The following is a 15,392-nucleotide window of genomic DNA, read 5'->3' on the forward strand; positions in this document are numbered from 1 at the left end:
AGTTCACTGAACTCAAATGGCCTTCACAGTCCCCAGACCTCAATCCAATTGAGCACCTTTGGGATGTGGTGGAACGGGAGATTAACATCATGGACAAAATCTGCAGCAACTGTGTGATGCTATCTTGTCAACATGGAGCAAAATCTGAGGAATATTTCCAGTACCTTGTTGAATCTCTGCCATGAAGGATTAAGGCAGTTCTGAAGGCAAAAGAGGGACCAACCCGGTACTAGTAAGGTGTACCTAATAAAGTGGCCGGTAAGTGTATATTTCAAGCTATCTCTTCATACATTCATTCATTCCTATTGGCATTAAGCACGTCAGAGTGAGTACAAACTTGTATATTTTGCACATGCCTAAAAGCTCAATTTTAAACAGTTTTAGCATTAATAAACATGTTTCTCCATGAATGATTATATTAAAAACTGCCTAATTGCTAGTCTACATGCGTTTTTAAATGTACTGTACACACCTGATTGTGTTTTGAGCTGCTCTAGATGTATGCGCTGCCGTCTACCCAATACTAGAATGACATTCTTTCGGTTTAGCGTGTCTGTAAAAGAAGATATTCAAGAATAAATACGACAACAAAACACATTCATTCATTCATTCATTTTATTTTATTTTCGGCTGATTCCCTTTATTAATTAGGGGTCACCACAGCGGAATGAACCACCAACTTATCCAGCATATGTTTTACACAGAGGATGCCCTTCCAGCCACTGAGTAAGCTTAATTGGCTGAGGTGTTGAGTGTGTATGGGTGTTTCCCAGTATTGGGTTGCAGCTGGAAGGGCATCCTCTGTGTAAAACATTTGCTGGATAAGTTGATGGTTCATTCCACTATGGATACCCGATTAATAAAGGGACTACGCCAAAAGAAAATGAATGAATCTACGATTACACATTCAATTATAGTATACTTTCATTGCCGAAGCCAGGTTTGTTTCTGACTTGTTAGATGCTTTCGAACTACATTAAGAGAGGGAGACAACAATAATTTAATACCTAGAAGTATGGAGCCCATGCAGCGTATGGAGTGGCAGTGAGGGTTGATGGTCTGTAAAAGATGACAACTGGAAACCTCCACCAACAAAATGTGTCCCGCTCTCGTCCCGATCCACAGAGTCCCACTGTGCTGGACCAATAAGGCTTTCACAACCAACGACGGCACCATCGGTCTAGACTGGTCCTCTGAATGAACTTTGGGCTTTCTGGTGGAACTTAATCTGTTGTAGAGCGAGAGAGCGAGAGAGCGAGATATATATATATATAGGGGTTAGGATGGCCAGATTACACTACCTGACAGAAGTCTTGTCGCCTTTGCAAGTTTTAGTAACAGCAATAATAAGTTGACTTCTAGTTGATCATTTGGTATCAGAAGTGGCTTCTATGAAAGGCAAAGGCCTCTAGATTACGCTTGTTTAAGCACAATAAAAGATGATCATGCCTTGATGTTGAATGATTTCATTAGGACAGTGAGATCTGACTTTGCAGCAAACCCCTGGCATTTTCCCATCTATACAGGTAAAAGGCAGCTCTGGTTGGTCGGTTTCTGTGGGCTAATATTGTAGATTCTTCCACAAGTGGTATGTAGTTCACTGGATTTCAACTAAAAGTTTGATTTCATAAAAATGTACAAACGTTGGGAATTTGATGGCTGCAAATAAACATTTATATAATCTACAAATGTGTTGTTTCCTGCAGCGTTAATTTTGTCAGACTGCAGTAACAACTGAACTTCAGATGTGCATTTGACACTGTTAATTAAATTAAAAATTAATTATTAAATTAAAAAGTTTAATTAAATAATTTAATTAAATAATTTAATTAAATAATTTAATTAAATAATTTAATTAAATAATTTAATTAAATAATTCAATTTAATTTAATTATTTAATTTTATTTAATTTAAATTATTTATTTACTTATTTATTTTAATTTAATTTGAGCGTCTTTATCCAATTTATTTGACCAATAGGTTATATGCTGAAGCATGCTAATAGGACTTTTAATTTGCCAGTAACCTGGGTTAAGCGCTTCTAGTGAATTGTATGTGTAACCCCGTCGGTCCTACGCCACCCAACACGCTCTGAGCTGGTATCGAACCGGCAACCTTCCGCATGGGAGTCGGATGCCCTACCAAAAACGCTAAAGACCATGGTTTACCTGCACAGCACTTCACTAGCTGGCCTCCGCTACATATGCAATTGCAAAATCGCCGCGTTTAAGGTCTGTTTTCTTTAAAAGTCAGTGATCTTGTACAAGCACTGCATTACACTACATTTCCCCCGCCGTGTTTGAGCATTTTTTTTTTACACCAGTATATTCAATGAAGCTTGTGCGTTAGCCTGCCGATTCTGACAGGCGCGTGCAACCAAACAGATGTCTTGTTTTACGCTTGAGCAACTAAATAAATGCCAATGTCTATTTAACTGATAGTATTGTAATGATATTACAACATCGATGCTGTAAAAGAAACCGTATAAATGGAGAAAAAAAAAAAAACTCGCAATAACAGGTCACCGGAAGATTCAGTATGGGAACAACACTAGCTCTGTATATTCTCTCGTGTTTTGGGAAGTAAAACTCAAAAGCCCATGCCAAAAAAACTACAAGTTGCATCAAATGTAAGATATACTGTATTGTGAAGTCATATTTCGGACAGTAGGTGGACTCTACCTTGTGAAAAGATGGATTCCTGATTGTGTGTGTGCTACATTACCCGAGTAACTGCATGCAGTCGATGAGGTTCACCATCCTCTCAGTCTTCTTGTCCCAGACCTCAACAGTGTGGCCTCCGGTTTTACTCACATACACGTGTTTGTCCACCGCTAACCGTGATATACAAGCCTCCCCGCTGACCCGAGCCTGCAGTCTAAATGACAAAATGAACACCTTTAAGAAGTGAACAAGAAATGTAATGGAAAATACTTATTTGTGTGCGTCTTAGACACGCAGTTGTTTTACAATAAAACATTATTATAAAGGCAAACTATCAATCTAACTAAACTTGTCTTCTGCCTTTAGCAGGAAAAAAAAAAAACAAACCACCAGAATCTCTAGTCTACCATATCAGATTTATACCTCACACGAGTTACACTTTACAATTGTAAATATTACCCAAATAGCAAATTCCCATTGCAAACCTTTAGAGTGCCACAAGGCTCAGTTATAGGACCTTTACTATTCTCAATATCCACAATCTCACAGTCTAATCATATGTCATTTATTTTTGCATCTATACAGATGAAAAGCATCTCTCCTTGACTTTTTAACCTGCTAATATTGTGGATTCATGAGTATAAATGACACATCTCTGCCTGCCTTTGTGTCTCATGATGAATTCACTATATACAGTAGCTACTCAAAATATGTGACCATCCTATTCTTACCAAACCTGTCTTCTGCCTTTAGCATGTTTAAATCACCAGAATCTCTAGTCTACCATATCAGATTTATACCTCACACAAATGACACTTTACTTTTGAAAACATTAGTAGTTTGCCAATGGGAATTTGCTATTTAGTTAGAGTCCCACTGGGCTCTGTTATAGGACCTTTACTATTCTCAATATACACAATATCTCACAGGGTCTAATCATATAGGTCATTCATTTTTATATCTATACAAGTGAAAAGCATGTCTACTTGTCTTTTTAACCTGCTAATATTTAGGATTAATCAGGCTGAATGACTTCAGAATGTTTCACATATCTCTGCCTGCCTTCGTTTCTTGTGGTAATTTCACTACATGCTGTACTCAAAATACCCAGTTCTAATCAACAAGAACTGCTTTTTTATAACATGACTATGCGGTTCCATTTTTTTTAAAAGCATAAACAAAAAGTGCCTTTCTGTTATAGTACATCACGTGCCTAACGCGAGTTAGGTAGGAAAGAACTTCTAAACTTCTTGTGAAGACAAGTCTGCGCAACTGTTCAACGGAACAGGTTTAGAAGGAATCTGAACGCCAACTAGCCCTTAGGGTATAGTGAATGGAAACAAAATTTCCCTAATATACAGTAATGTGAAGGTTTCCCTCAAAATAAAAGCTGTTTTAAAAGAGATACAAAGAATTGTAGGAATAAAATGCAATCTACTGCAACACATGGTAATCACTGCTGATTTCTTCCTCTAATATTACAAGTTTAGCCTCAAAATAGCAGAAGAGACGATAACAAACACTGTCATGTGATCATGTTTAGAGGCCTGTCACACAAAGCCACTTTGGGTTTTTACTTTGGCAAGTTTGCATTTAGTTAGAGCAAACTCTTGAGTTCTTAGGTGTTTTGATTGGGTTTTCATTAACATGGTAATTTGTTCTGGGTTAGAGTAAGGAAACCCCAAACTGGACCAATCCCTGTTTTTGGAAAGTCTCATTTTACAGCTCTTCTAGAGTTAAACCTCAGAGTTTGACCATTTTTTAATCCAGCCAGCCAATCTTTTTGTGTTTGGCGAAAGCACTTTTAACTTGGCTCAGCACAAATCATTTATTTGGATTAGATCATGAGCATCTCACTCCAAAAGTAAAAATAAATTTAGATAATTTGCCTACTTTTGTCTAAATTTTTTCTAGCTTGACTTTTTTGATGTTAACGATCTAATCGGATTCAATGATCTATGCTAAGCTCAGCTAAATGTGCAGATGCGGAAAACGGCTGATTTGATTCAAAAATAACGGTTTAATCCTAGGGAAGCTGTAAAACGAGTTTCCGAAATTGTTCTGTTTTTCTTCCACTTATTACATTAAAGAAACACTAAGCTATTGACAGGTGTAGAGACTGGCGAACTCACGAGAAGAGCGGTTTGGGTTTGGTGTCAATGCTTCTACAGACGTCAAATTCAACAGTGAATAAGATGATCCTGGTCCCACAGGCGGCCCACAGCGATCTGCGCTCCTGAGGATGACTGGATGGACCGAGACACATCAGCGGAGTGTTCACATCTCCAACCTCCAGCGTCTTCACTGGACCACCGTTCTCCACCTACAGCCAGAACACAGCAGAAAGGTCAAAAGTATGATATAATATTGTTTACTACAAGCCTGGGAAGCATGAAATGTCTTATTCCATACTTCCAAACACTTCAAATGGATGATCCATCAGTTAATGTATTTTAATACACATGTACAATCTTATAATATTTCGTTATATATTAATGGTTTACAAGTCGGATTATAAACAGTACAATGAATACATTACCATTAGAAGCTGACTTTATTCACACACTGCTGCCACACAACCGTGTTTAAAGCAGAGACTGTAAATATATGGACGTAGTATCCGTGACGTCACCCATAGGTTTCTAAAGAGCGCAAAAGAAGCCACAAGTAGGCGTGGCCAACCGTCGCCATTTTGATCACGCATCACACCCACGGCGGGATACCAAACAAGGGCAAAGAGGCGGAGAGTAGGCGGAGCTACAGACACCTGCTGGCATTTAGCTTGGACCTGGTTCAGACACACTTTACTTTGGGAGAACTCTTAATACTTTATCACCTGTGACTCGTTTGTATTCTGACCACTTGTGCTTGGTTGTACACTATATCAATAAAGTGTTTAGACTTTTAAAAACACTGCTGTAATACATTGAGCCACTAAACATTGTTCTTATGACGTTTTTCAACAGGAGGAAAACGCGAATCACTTCCAAACACTTCAGATATAGTCTGTGTTAGTAAATGCAGGACTATTGATGAAATCCAGCATAACACTGTATGACAACGCTTCAGATGACTGATCTAGAGCCCACAGCTAATCAATCTGACAGATTCTGGAGTGCATTACAGCTCTAAATATAAATATGAACGATAAATGATCTTAAATAAAACACATACATGTATAGAGATGGTATATAAGTATATAACTTTACTCACATGGGAAACGGAGGCCACGTGAATGGTTTGTGAGCACAATTAAGTGCACTCAGCATGCCATGCCATCTAATAATTGTAGGAAACAAGTCCAAAAGGCAGCTGACTGTGTAAAGCCACATAAAACAACACAGAAATATGATAAATATGCCGAGTTCAGTGGCTAATCTGCAGGATTCAGCTGAGGTGACGGCGAACAGCGAGACCAAGCTGTCACTCAAGTGGCCACGCCCTTAATTATGCAAACTTAATATAAAGGAAACGGATGAGTTATAAAAAAAATTCACCCCCCCTCACAGTTGTCATGAAGGGTAATATTAGCTGTATTACCTAAAATCTTTTTTTGTAGCAGGCTGTAAACACCTTTGTTTCTGCTGTAAAGTTGGCCATGCTAACAGTGGGCTCAATTGAAATTTGCTCTATTTTGGAGCCAGGAGCGGCCAGGACTAGCGGAATTTCGGATGAATTGCAGTTTTAGTTACTTCTGTATTGGCTTCCTGAGGGAGAGCGGGAGGTTGCCGATTGGTTTAAACAATAAATAATAATTTAAATAATCACTGCCACTTTTGATCTATTTATTGATTTTGCTAACTAAATTAAATTCATATATTTTTAAAAACAATCCAAAAATGTTACGATGTAATAATGCCAAACAGGGCAACGTGGTGGCTTAGTGGTTAGCGCTGTCGCCTCGCAGCAAGAAGGTTGCAGGATCGAGTCCCGGCAGGGTCAGTTGGCATTCCTGTGTGGAGTTTGCATGTTCTCCTCGTGTTGGTGTGGGTCCAAACACATGCGCTATAGAGGAATTAACTAAATTGGCCGTAGTGTATGAGTGTGTAAATAGGTGTGTATAGGTGTTTCCTAGTACTTGGAAGGGCATCCACTGTGTAAAACATATGCTGGAGTAATTGTCAGTTCATTCCGCTGTGGCGACCCCAGATTAATAAAGGGACTAAGCCGAAAAGGAAATGAATGATTGAACATTGCAAAACAATGATTCAATACCTTCAGGGCTGAATCTTCATAAATGACCAGTGTCCCGTCTGCTGTGCCCACCAAAAGATAACTCTTCAGACATCTGCAGACAAAAATAAGCATCATTTTTTCAATTTAAGCTAGATCAACCAAGCGTGTGTCACAAGCAGATTTATTAACCTGTGCTGGAGCTCGGTGTGAAAGTACAGAGACGTCACAGAGTCCTTCACACTCTTCAGACGGTGCAGGACTTTCGCATTAATGGTGTCCATGATAAAGAGCGAACCGGACTCTGAACCAGCCACTAGCCAGTCACTGCACGAGTCTGCAGCTCTGATGATCACCATGCAGAGGATAGGGCTGCGGTCCAGCTCCTGAAACACAGCATTAGGAACAGTACACTGTTATAGTAAATAGCTGGCTAAATGATGCACATTTCTAGCATGAATTAGCACAATATAGTTTATATAATAAACATGTCAGGAAGCATTAGCCATGTGTTAAAACATGCTAGAAACATGGCTATTGCCTCCTAAAATGTTTGTAACATTCTATTTGGATTCATTAAGATGTTGCTAACATGATTAAGACTATGATAATGTGAATTAGCATGTTATAGCAAGTCTTAACATGCTAATATGCTTAAGCATTCTGCTAGCATGTTTTAACACATAACTAATATGCTTTAACGTTCTGTTAACATGTTTTAAAATATTATGAACATACTTTAACATTCTGTTAGCATGCTTCAACACATAATGAATATGCTTTAGCATTCTGTTAGCATGTTAACACATAATGAATATGCTTTAACATTCTGTTAGCATGTTTTAACATACCAAATATGCTTTAGCATTCTGTTAGCATGTTTTAACACATGCTAACAGAATGCTAAAGCATATTTGGTATGTTAAAACATGCTAACAGAATGTTAAAGCATATTCATTATGTGTTAACATGCTAACAGAATGCTAAAGCATATTTGGTATGTTAAAACATGCTAACAGAATGTTAAAGCATATTCATTATGTGTTAAAACATGCTAACAGAATGCTAAAGCATATTCATTGTGTTAAAACATGCTAACAGAATGCTAAAGCATATTCATTATGTTTTAACACAATGAATATGCTTTAGCATTCTGTTAGCATGCTTTTAAAAAATGGGAGGAGCTACTCTATGCCCCGCCCTCGATTCATGTTTCGTTTAAGATTGTCAAACATCGAATAAAAAAAAAAAAGTTCACATGTCAAAGCACGGGACCTTTAAATCTTGATGCAATAAATCTGCATGTTTTAGCACCTGGTTCAAACTCCCGCCGGTCTCCAGATCCACCGCAGTCACACAGCCCAGTTTCTGGCTGCTGCTGCCACCACCGATCCACACATGAGGGTTTTTACCTCCGTTTGCAGCTCCGCCTGAATTGGACACGACAAAACACTCGCCTGGAAAACCCACAACATTCAGCTCTCGCATCAGACACAACATCTCTGCAGAGTTCAGACGATCAAACACCTGAAACACATTTACAGTTAAAGTAAGAATATTATCCCCTCTGTATATCGTTTTCCCCAATTTCTGTTTAATGTATAGATTTTTCAGCACATTTCTAATCATAAGTTTTAATAACTCATCTCTAATAACTGACTAATTTTATCTTTGTCATGACGACTGCACATATTATTACACTAGATATTCATCTAGATGATTGTATTCAGCTTAAAGTGACATTTAAAGGCTTCACTAGGGTAATTGGGGTAAAGTTAGGGTAATTAGGCAAGTCATTGTATAACAGTGGTTTATTCTGGAGACAATCCAACACTAATATTGCTTAAGGGGGTGAATAATATTGACCTTAAAATGCCTTTACAACAATTAAAAACTGCTTTTATTCTAGCCTAAATAAAACAATTAAGAAGAAAAAAATATTATAGGAATTACTGTGAAAAATTCTTGAATCTGTTCAACATCATTTGGGAAATATTGGAAAAGGAACAAAATAATTTACAGGACAGCGAATCATTTTGACTTCAACACTACATAAAAACTACAACATGACTTTCAAGAGAAGGTGGAGGTCGGTGTTTGGGATGGTGTGGGAATATAATAGTAGTAATACTCCTAATATGATGGTAGTGTAAACCCAAGTCTCACCTGAGCAGACGTCGGCCTGTCCTGGGGGTTTTCTCTCATACATTCCCTCATGAGAGACTCAATCTCAGGCCATGGAGAACAGCCGTAATCCTTCACTGGATCTACACAACAGGTTATTTTAAGACAATTTTCTAATGAATAGGCATAGTAAAATAACAACAACAACAACAACAATAATAATAATAATAATAATAATAATAATAATAATAACAGGGATAGCATAATAGATTTAGTATAACAACAGGTATAGGGATAACATAATAGGTATAGTATAATAATAATAATAATAATAATAATAATGATAGGGATAGCATAATAACAGGTATAGGGATAATATATGATAGGGATGGTATAATAATAATAGGGATAGTATAGTAATAGGGATAGTAAAATAGGGATTGGGATAGTATAATAATGGTAGGGATAGTATAATAGGAACAGTATAATAAGAATAGGGATAATTCACCCCAAAAATAAAATGCTGTCACCATTTACTCTTCCTTCACTTGTTAAAGTTTGTTTTGAGTTTCATGTTTCTGCAAAACACAAGTTTAGCGGTAACTTCAGCGTTAAGCTCAATAAGGAGACTCAAAGATTTACTCACCCTTTACTTGTTCCAAACCTTTATTTTTGGGTGAACTATTGCTTTAATGCAGTGCTAACTGGCAAACATCTCACAGCATGATCGAGCATATAAAATGTATTTGTTTACATCTTGCTTTCAGGGGTCAGTAAGCCCCTCCCCCTTCCATAAGCCAACTCCGCTCTCATTGGTCAGCAAACCAAAGTCTCAGTTGATTGGTCTGTTTTATCCTGTGTCGAAAAGTAAACTAATATTTTTAGTGTTGATGTCGCGAAAGGTGGAGACTATGCAAATATGACTCCATTCTCTTTTCAAAAGAGGGCGGAGCTACAGATGCCTGTGTGTCATTAGCATAGGACGTCAGTCTTGTTTTTGAATCTGCCACTGCTCTGAGGGAGAGATGGGTACTTTAGGGGGCGGGTCTTTCCCCCTCTGATTGACATTCTCCCTTTGTATGATGTCAAAGCATTTCTGCAGTTATCAAGTCTGATATTAACAAATACAATAAATACTATTTTACAATTAGAAGCTGGTTATTTTCACACACTGCTGACACACAACTGTGTTTAACCCCCTAATTTAATATCATGTGGGCGTCTCGCCTCAAACTGAGCATTACCTGGTAGTTTGCCCTGCACGGCCACTTCATCGAACTCACTGGGAAACTTCATGCCATCTGAGATGCGCTCGCCGTATGTTAACAGATCATACAGCAGCAGACCGAACGAATAAACATCCGCCTGGACGTTGTAGATGACGTTTCCTCGAGCCACCTCCGGGGCTCGAAAACCTGCGCAAGATCAAGACTCAAAATCACAACACAGGTAAAAATCCTCAGTGCAAGTGTCCATTTTAAACCTTCAAAATTCTCTCCATCAATAGGCTTACAGCTGAAGGCAAAATTAAACATTCATATTATATTTCCCAAGTGATGTTTAACAGATGCTTTTTCAATGCTTATTTTTTCTTTATTTCTTTCAGTTTGGCTGAAATAAAAGCATTTATCTTAAAGGAGGATTATGGGTAAATGAGCGAGACCTGGTGTTCCTTCAGAGCTGCGGACGCCCATGCTGCAGCAGTACTGCGCGATGCCATAGTCTGTGATTTTAGCGACGATCTCAGCGTCCGTCTTCAGGTTGAACAGCAGAACGTTGTGCGGCTTCAGGTCTCGGTAGATGATCATAGATGAGTGCAAATATCTGTTCGGAAACAAAACGAGTCACAGATACCGTCCTATAGGTTGACATTGAACTGAGAAGATTTATTTAAAATGGCTGCGTGTAAGAATTGTGTATTAAATGCTTTTTTTTATTGCCAACGTGTCCTTTGTCGACTTTCTAGGTTTTTATCTTTATATAAAAAGGACATTTTTGCTAGGGAAAACAAGCATGTCACACATAATAGCAGTAAACGATGGTATTAAACTACTGGAACTACTTTCCCATTATGTTAATAAAAAAACACAAATGTAAGGCTCCAGTTCACTTAATGGCCACCGGTGTCGCTATAGTCACAAAAGTTTATCGGATTTCTACATTTAGTCTCTTTAAAAGGTGATTAATGCGTTTTGAAGTGCACCTACTTGAGACCATCAGCCACATGTAGTGCAATCCTGTGCTGTAATTTGCGACTTAAGCTGCCATTTTCACGCTCAAACAGCGAGTCCAGAGAGCCATACGGAGCCAACTCCATCACAAGTATATGTGGGTTACAACCAGCAGCCAAAAGACCCACCAAACTAGGATGACACAGTCTGCCGAGTACTGCCAGTTCCTGGAGATGGATCAGGAAGATGCATCAGTAACAATGTAGCAATAGTGGCGGACACACCAAGGTTCCTGCTGCATAACTCACCTGTCGTACCAGCCGGTGAACGTACAGCGCAGACGCATGTTTATTAAAAATCTTGACCGCAACTTCTTCATTCTTGTAGACAGCTTTATAAACCGAGCCAAAACCTCCATCCCCTTCAGTATAAAAACACACTGTTACTTTCGATCCACATTGCCTTCATGCTTGTCAGCTATTGGTAGATCATTGGAACTTATAGAATTTTGGTCATACGCCCACCCCTATATTCATATCATAACTATGTGGTGAAATATAGTATTTAAATAGGTGGTTATTCCAGAAAAAAACAAAAACAAAACAAGGTTATATTGCATAACTTCTTTCTTTTATGTGGATCATTTGTTTTCTTTATTTGTTATTAATGTTAAACTGCAGCCACTGAGTAAACGTCTAATAGGGGCAGGCACTATGACCCAGCAGGAGGCTGCTTTAAGAGTTTTATTGTAAAGGCTTAAATATAGCAGATGTTAAAAAGTCAAAAAAAAAAAAAAAAAAAAAAAAAAAAAACACATTTTTCATATTCACAAAAATATTAAACATGACTTTTTTTTTTTTACATAACTTCACATTAGTTTTGTATTTTACGTTCATTTTCCAAGTCTAATCTGAATTATTAGTGTAACAGGGTAGGCATTAGGACCTGGGGGGCTGATTAACTTAGAGGGATATTGTACACCTAGTTATTCTGTACTTATATTCAGAGCAGTAGTAAGTCCAAAACGGTTACTGTACATCACAGGTGAAAGTTCCTGAGCTGACTATTACGAGCACTCCACTGTATGAGAGTTAGCCACGCCCACTTATATTACATAGTGTAATTTACAGAATATAAAAACATTTACTACAGTTGACAGTTTATTCGAAGGTAACAATATATGTGGTCATACTGCCCAGCCCTATATGGATGTTTGCATGAACTGACCCAACATATACTCTGCAGTGAGCTCCATCTCCAGCTGCTCTGGGTCCAGTATGGTGCTGGATGGCTGGTCACTCAGTACCAGGTCTGGAGAAATCTGAGAGATGGGTAAAGTACAGCTGGGGTCCTCGGGGTTCACCAGTAGACCATCTAACAGACAAGTAAGCAGTTAGAACTATTTATAATGACAGCTCTCCTGTACTTTTTTCTTCTGAATTTGAACAGACCTGCATTGGTGTTGGAGAGCAGGTCTTCCAGTAGCATCTTCTGGCAGTTTTGTCCATCGCTGAAGCTGTACAGAGCCCATTTCTTCAGCAGCGTCTCTCCAGTGCCATGAATGTCGGTGGTGAGAAGGCCTGGAAACCATTCCTCCAGCAGAGAGTCAATGTGGTCCACCACCTGCCCAAACAACACACGGCCTGCAAACAACAGAGGTTACACTGTATTTTTCAGCACAGTCATCGCCGGCTGACTATATCTATGCATGACTAGATCACCGCCACTATATTTCACATCAGCCCCACTGTCATCACCCCTGCTATCTCTATCATTACCAACACCAGTCATCATTAAGATCAAATAAAATGTTTCACTGTCATTACCAGCACCATAATTATCTCTACCATCAACTTAAGTGCATCGCTATCACCACCATGCCAGTCATTACTATCAGTGAATCAAATGCATTACTAATCAACAGTCTACATCATTACCGCCACAAACCCTATCATTACTATCAGTGATTCAAATGTATCCCTATCAGCAGCATCTTTATGATTACCACAACCCCAATCATATTTCTGTCAATGATTGAAATGCATCACCATCACCACCGTCTCTTTCATTACCACAACACCAATCATTTTACTATCAATGAATCAAATGCATCACTATGTACAGTATATCATTACAACAATCCCAATCATCATTACTATCAATAAATCAAATGCATTACTGTCAACATCTACATCATTACCGCCACAAGCCCTATCATCATTACTATCAGTGATTCAAATGCATCCCTATCAAGCAGCATCCCGATCTTTACCACAACCCTAAATCACATAACTATCAATGAATAAAATGCATCACTATCATAAGTTCACCAACATGTATAGCATTACCACAACCCCAATCATCATTACCATCAATGAATCAAAAGAATCACTATCATACTTTCACCACCATGTATATCATTACCACAACTCTAATCTTATTACTATCAATTAATTAAAATGCATCACTATCGACCATCTCTTTCATTACCGCAACAATCATATTTCTATCAATGACTGAAACGCACCACTATCACCACCATCTCTATCATTTCCGCAACCCAAATCATATTACCATCAACGATTAAAATGCATTACTATATCCAGTTCAACACCATGAATATCATTACCACAACTCCAATAATATTACTATCAATTAATAAAATGCATTACTACCAACATCTTCTACATCATTACCACTACAAACCCTACTCCCCCCAACTCCATTACCTCAATAACAATCGTCATTACTATCAATGAATCAAATGCATCACTATCACCACCAAAAAAGTAATCATCATTACCATTAATGAATCGCTATCATCAGCATCTCCATCATTACCGCAACCACAATAAGCATTACTATCAATGAATTAAATGAATCACTATTATCACCATCATTACCAAAACAACCATTATTTATATCAATGAATCAAATACATCACTATCATTACCACAACAAGCATTAATATCAGTGAATCTAATGCATCACCATCCCCACACATATCTATCATTACCGCAACCACAATAAGCATTACTATCAATTGATAAAATGTATCACTATTATATGCAACATTACCAAAACAGCAATTATCACCATCTATGAATTAAACTAATCACTATCATCACCATCTCAATCATTACCAAAACATTTCTCATTACTATCAATGAATCAAATGCATCACAACCCCCACCATCTCCATCATTAATGACCACAACATCAGTATTATTGTTGCCATGACATTCAATGATCATCAACAGCTCAACTCTTCATAAAAACCATAGCCATCATTTTTGCATCCTATCATTACCATCACAACCACAACTTTTAAAATTGTAGCCATCATTGCAATAACCAAAGTGTTTAAGATAGTCCAAACACTGCAAAACAAGTTTCTCTTTTACCTTTGCGAGAGCATGGAACGGTGATCTTGATGAAACTAGCTGGGTTTTCTTCTAAAGTCAAAGCCTCAACCAGACAGTAAGCTTCAGCAGACCAGCTCAAATAGATGCCCTTCCTCCAGTAGATCCGGTTTGGTTTTAATGCTTTTTCTATAGAGAAAAAAAAAAAAAAAAAAAAAAAACACGTTACAAATCTTAATTCTTATTTAATTTTCCAGGCTTTAAGTGCTTTAATTTTGTTCTCGGAGCAACTAACAACCTACAAAACATAAAAAATGACAACCAATATCCTTGTTTTGGTAAGTCTACTTTCACATATGCAGTCAGATCAATGTAGGTTTGAAAAGACGAGTTATTATGGTTACCTTTTTTTTACGCTTCTGAAAAACAGCAGCTCATTTGCAATGTCACCTTTAATGTGTGCATAACTTTGGAATGGGTAGTTCAATGTTATAGGAAACTTTATGGTGATTTCCAGCATTTGTGTTGTATTACCTCTGCCATAGAGCAGGAATGCAGACACTTCCAGCAGACGGCTGATCTGTCTGGGCCAGTAGCCCATCGGAAAATATGGCATCTCATATAGTCGAATGATCACTTCTGAATTCTCACAGTGAGGAAGCTCAATCACTGGCCTGTGGTCTGACAGACTGTGAAGAAAAACAACAATATTAGCGCACATGTGTTCAATTTAAAGGGATCATGACTTACATTTTTGTACTGTTCAACTGTTATGCTGTGTTCACACCAGACGCGGAACCCGCGGATAAATCGCGGTATTCGCACGTAAATTGCCGCGTGAACATTTAAAGTCACTCGCTTCATTCGCGCGTCAAATTCCCTTCAGAACAGACGCGGAT

General features: G+C 38.1%; 2 protein-coding genes across 8 annotated transcripts in view; one reads left to right on the forward strand and one right to left on the reverse strand.

Moving 5' to 3' along the window:
* ano5a (anoctamin 5a) overlaps window positions 1–15,392 on the forward strand; it is an 805,725-nt gene that overhangs the window by 428,429 nt on the left and 361,904 nt on the right. The window lies entirely within an intron of this gene.
* lrrk2 (leucine-rich repeat kinase 2) overlaps window positions 1–15,392 on the reverse strand; it is a 62,102-nt gene that overhangs the window by 9,523 nt on the left and 37,187 nt on the right. For 5 of the 7 annotated variants that reach the window (XM_087310865.1, XM_087310866.1, NM_001201456.3 and 2 more), the window contains 16 exon segments: window positions 15,028–15,182; window positions 14,536–14,682; window positions 12,583–12,774; window positions 12,359–12,505; window positions 11,440–11,552; window positions 11,168–11,358; window positions 10,624–10,784; window positions 10,205–10,375; window positions 9,003–9,103; window positions 8,151–8,363; window positions 7,029–7,222; window positions 6,879–6,951; window positions 4,796–4,986; window positions 2,725–2,877; window positions 1,008–1,228; window positions 473–553 (listed from right to left, as the gene is read on the reverse strand). In XM_087310865.1, the coding sequence (XP_087166991.1) occupies window positions 473–553; window positions 1,008–1,228; window positions 2,725–2,877; window positions 4,796–4,986; window positions 6,879–6,951; window positions 7,029–7,222; window positions 8,151–8,363; window positions 9,003–9,103; window positions 10,205–10,375; window positions 10,624–10,784; window positions 11,168–11,358; window positions 11,440–11,552; window positions 12,359–12,505; window positions 12,583–12,774; window positions 14,536–14,682; window positions 15,028–15,182 (2,504 nt within the window). 7 annotated transcript variants of the gene reach the window in all.

This window comes from Danio rerio, chromosome 25 (assembly GCF_052040795.2).
Source record: "Danio rerio strain M-AB ecotype USA chromosome 25, GRCz13ab, whole genome shotgun sequence".
Taxonomy (NCBI): domain Eukaryota; kingdom Metazoa; phylum Chordata; class Actinopteri; order Cypriniformes; family Danionidae; genus Danio; species Danio rerio.